The 3282-nt window shown below is 47.4% G+C and overlaps 1 protein-coding gene across 2 annotated transcripts in view; it reads left to right on the top strand.

The window, feature by feature from the left end:
* The window catches only part of pld1b (phospholipase D1b), a 39586-nt gene extending 36825 nt beyond the window's left edge, over positions 1–2761 (top strand). For both annotated transcript variants that reach the window (XM_053487799.1, XM_053487798.1), the window contains exons 23-26: positions 65–199; positions 716–869; positions 1619–1736; positions 2050–2761. In XM_053487799.1, coding sequence (XP_053343774.1) covers positions 65–199; positions 716–869; positions 1619–1736; positions 2050–2274 — 632 coding nt within the window. In that variant the 3' untranslated portion in view covers positions 2275–2761. The remainder of the gene's footprint in view (positions 1–64; positions 200–715; positions 870–1618; positions 1737–2049) is intronic.
* The last annotated feature ends 521 nt before the right edge of the window (positions 2762–3282 follow it).

The following is a 3282-nucleotide window of genomic DNA, read 5'->3' on the forward strand; positions in this document are numbered from 1 at the left end:
TGTGTGTGTGTGTGTGTGTGTGTGTGTGTGTGTGTGTGAACTCTTCGTCTTTCTCCCGGTGCAGTGGGAGATAATTGGATGAACTACATCTCGTTCGGGGGACTGAGGACTCACGCAGAACTGGAGGGGAAACTGGTGACGGAGCTGATTTACGTCCACAGCAAAATGCTGATCGCAGACGACAACACCGTCATCATCGGTGAGCCGAGTGTCTTCTGATCGCGACTGTCTCGCTCTGTGTGAGGGGGTTCCGTCGCTCCGGTGCACCTCCTGCTCATTTAAGGTTTATGGGTTAAGCTGAGCTCAGTTCTGAGAGCTCCCCCTGCAGGAGCATCACAGGCACTGCAGATCTGCTCGTATCATCACTTTAGTTGATAAATCAAAAACATTGTATAGTGTGTATGTATTTTGTTTAAATTTCAAATAAACAAAGTCTTTAAAGGTTTGTCTCTTCCACAACACCTTAAACTCGTCCTCAAATACATGTGGAATACAAGTGTCTGATACTGATCAGGTTTAAAACAACTCTCTCTCACCATGTCTCTGTCTCTCCCCCCATGTCTCTGTCTCTCTCCTCTGTCTCTCTCCCCATGTCTCTGTCTCTCTCCCCATGTCTCTGTCTCTCTCCTCTGTCTCTCTCCTCTGTCTCTCTCCCCATGTCTCTGTCTCTCTCCCCATGTCTCTGTCTCTCTCCCCATGTCTCTGTCTCTCTCAGGTTCAGCAAACATTAATGACCGCAGTATGTTGGGAAAGCGTGACAGTGAAGTGGCTGTTATTTACGAGGACACAGAGACAGAGACATCGGTGATGGATGGACAGGAATATCAGGCAGGACGTTTCGGACTGCGGCTGCGTCTGGAGTGTTTTAGGTGACAGATTTTATTATTTTTTTAAGTGGAATGATAACCAAAAAAAGAGTCATATTTAGTGCCATCTAATGTCAAAAATGTGAATTGCATGATGTCTCTCTTCCTGCTCCCTGATGTCCCCTCCTGGTGGAACTGCATTCACCCCAGTACAGTACCTGGGTTTGGGGTGTAAGGGGCGGGACTGAAGGAGTGGACTTAAACTGGGTCAAGTTTCAGAAACAAACCCAAATCTTTAATATTATCGATGTTTTACTCCTTAAAGACATGTTGGTGTGTTTCTCATGTTTCCCTTTAAAACCCAATTAAACATCCATCGGTTGAGATTGAGGAACTGAACACACAGTGTCTCAGTGTCTCATGACTTGGGGTCTAAAATAAACACGGAGCGCATCTTTAACGTAGAAAGGGTTAAACAAGAGATCTTAATGCATTCTTAAATAGTCTGTGCTAAACCTTATAGCGTTTCTCTTTGAGAGGGTTCCATGTAGAAATCCAGGACAGTAGGGCCTGTTAAAGAACCCTCAGCACTCGGGGGAACCTGAGAGGAACCTGAGAGGAACCTTTATAAGCGTATTATTAATGGGTTTTTATTAAGGGGTGTGTGTGTGTGTGTGTTGTAGCTTTTCGTTATTTTGAATTTGCTTTGGATTTTGTTTTAACTTTGGGTTTAAACCACAGAGAACTAACCTGCGTTTAGACTTTGGATTTTCTCTCGGGTTCTAACGGAGTGAATCTTCTGCCCTGATCAGGACGATCCTCGGCTCTAACACCGACTCCAGCATCGACGTCTCGGACCCCGTCAGTGATCATTTCTACAAGGATGTGTGGCTGACCACTGCGTCCCGCAACGCCTCCATCTACCAGAAGGTCAGAAGGTTATTAATAGTAACATAATCGATTTTAATATTAATCATAAATAAGTCATGAAGGTTAACGTTACACTTCAGAAAACACAGATCTGTTTAAAGGATGTGGAAAGTTTGTGTTTTTTTTTATTACATTTCTGAATATAAAGTGGGGTTTAGTATTTAGGGGTAAGAATATTTTTAGCACATTCAGGAAGGGGGTAGAGACTTTTGGGGCATTTTAATATATTTGATGATTAATATCATGGCGTGTACGCGTGTTCTCATGGTGCGTCATGTCTCCTGGCTCTGACGGTTCTCCTGCTCCTCCGTAGGTGTTCCGCTGCTTGCCGTCGAGCGACGTGAGGATGATCTCGGAGCTGGAAGTGTATCTGTCCAAGCCTGGGCTGGATAAAGAAGATCCTCTGAAAGCTCAGGAGGAACTCAAGAAGGTCCGAGGCTTCCTGGTCCAGTTCCCGCTCTACTTCCTGTGTGAGCAGAACCTTCTCCCTCCCATCGGTTCTAAAGAGGCCATGGTACCCATGGAGGTGTGGACCTGAGAGACTGAGCAGGTTCCTCCTGCAGAGGATTTATCTCAGGAGGGTTCTGAGCCTTTGCCTCGAGGACGTGCTTTCTTTTCTAACACTATGCAACTGGAACCTTCAAGATAGTAAACGCACGGAGAGGAACATGTCGATGAAGATTCTCACACGTCCTGGAGGACTCGTCCAGAGGTTGATTAAATATCAGCTGGAAGCTTCTTGTTTGTCTGAAACGTTCCTCTCCTCACGCGTGCAGCTCCTTCAGTCTGAGAATGTTTGGTTAGAGACACAGATAAGTCCCCCGTCATCTGTATCTCACCTGAATCCGCCGTGTCCCGTCCATGCCGAGGTTTCATCCCTCCACAGGAGTCCAGATCTGTCCAGGTCCTTCAGGGGTCACAGTGTGACGTCACGTCTGATCGCCTCATTCTCGGCTTCTCTATTACGCTTACAGAGTTACGTCACGTTGTTCTCGTACCGCGGCGGTTTTAGTGTAAAGACAGAAACACCGTTTACCCGAATCAAACCACTAAACCACGTCCACACACACACACACACACACACACACACACACACACACACACAGAGACACACACACACACACACAGAGACACACACACACACACACAGAGACACACACACACACAGACACCCCCCCCACACACACACACACACACACAGACACACACACACACACACAAAGACACACACACACACACACACACACACACACACACACACACACACACACACACACAGAGACACACACACACACACACACAGAGACACACACACACAGACCCCCCCCCCCCCCCCACACACACACACACACACAGACACACACACACAGACACCTTGTCTATCAGCAGCAGCGTGATGTCGCGTCCGCGCGCTCGCCCACCCGCCGGTTCACCGCCGCGTCTCAGACTGAAGAAGCTTCTACGTGGAAGACGAACAAAACGTTTCTAACCAACAAGACCTCGTCCAGTAGACGTGACTCAACCTCTGTCGTGTCGAAGGTCTTTA

The sequence above is a fragment of the Clarias gariepinus genome, chromosome 26 (genome assembly GCF_024256425.1).
Source record: "Clarias gariepinus isolate MV-2021 ecotype Netherlands chromosome 26, CGAR_prim_01v2, whole genome shotgun sequence".
NCBI classification, from domain to species: domain Eukaryota; kingdom Metazoa; phylum Chordata; class Actinopteri; order Siluriformes; family Clariidae; genus Clarias; species Clarias gariepinus.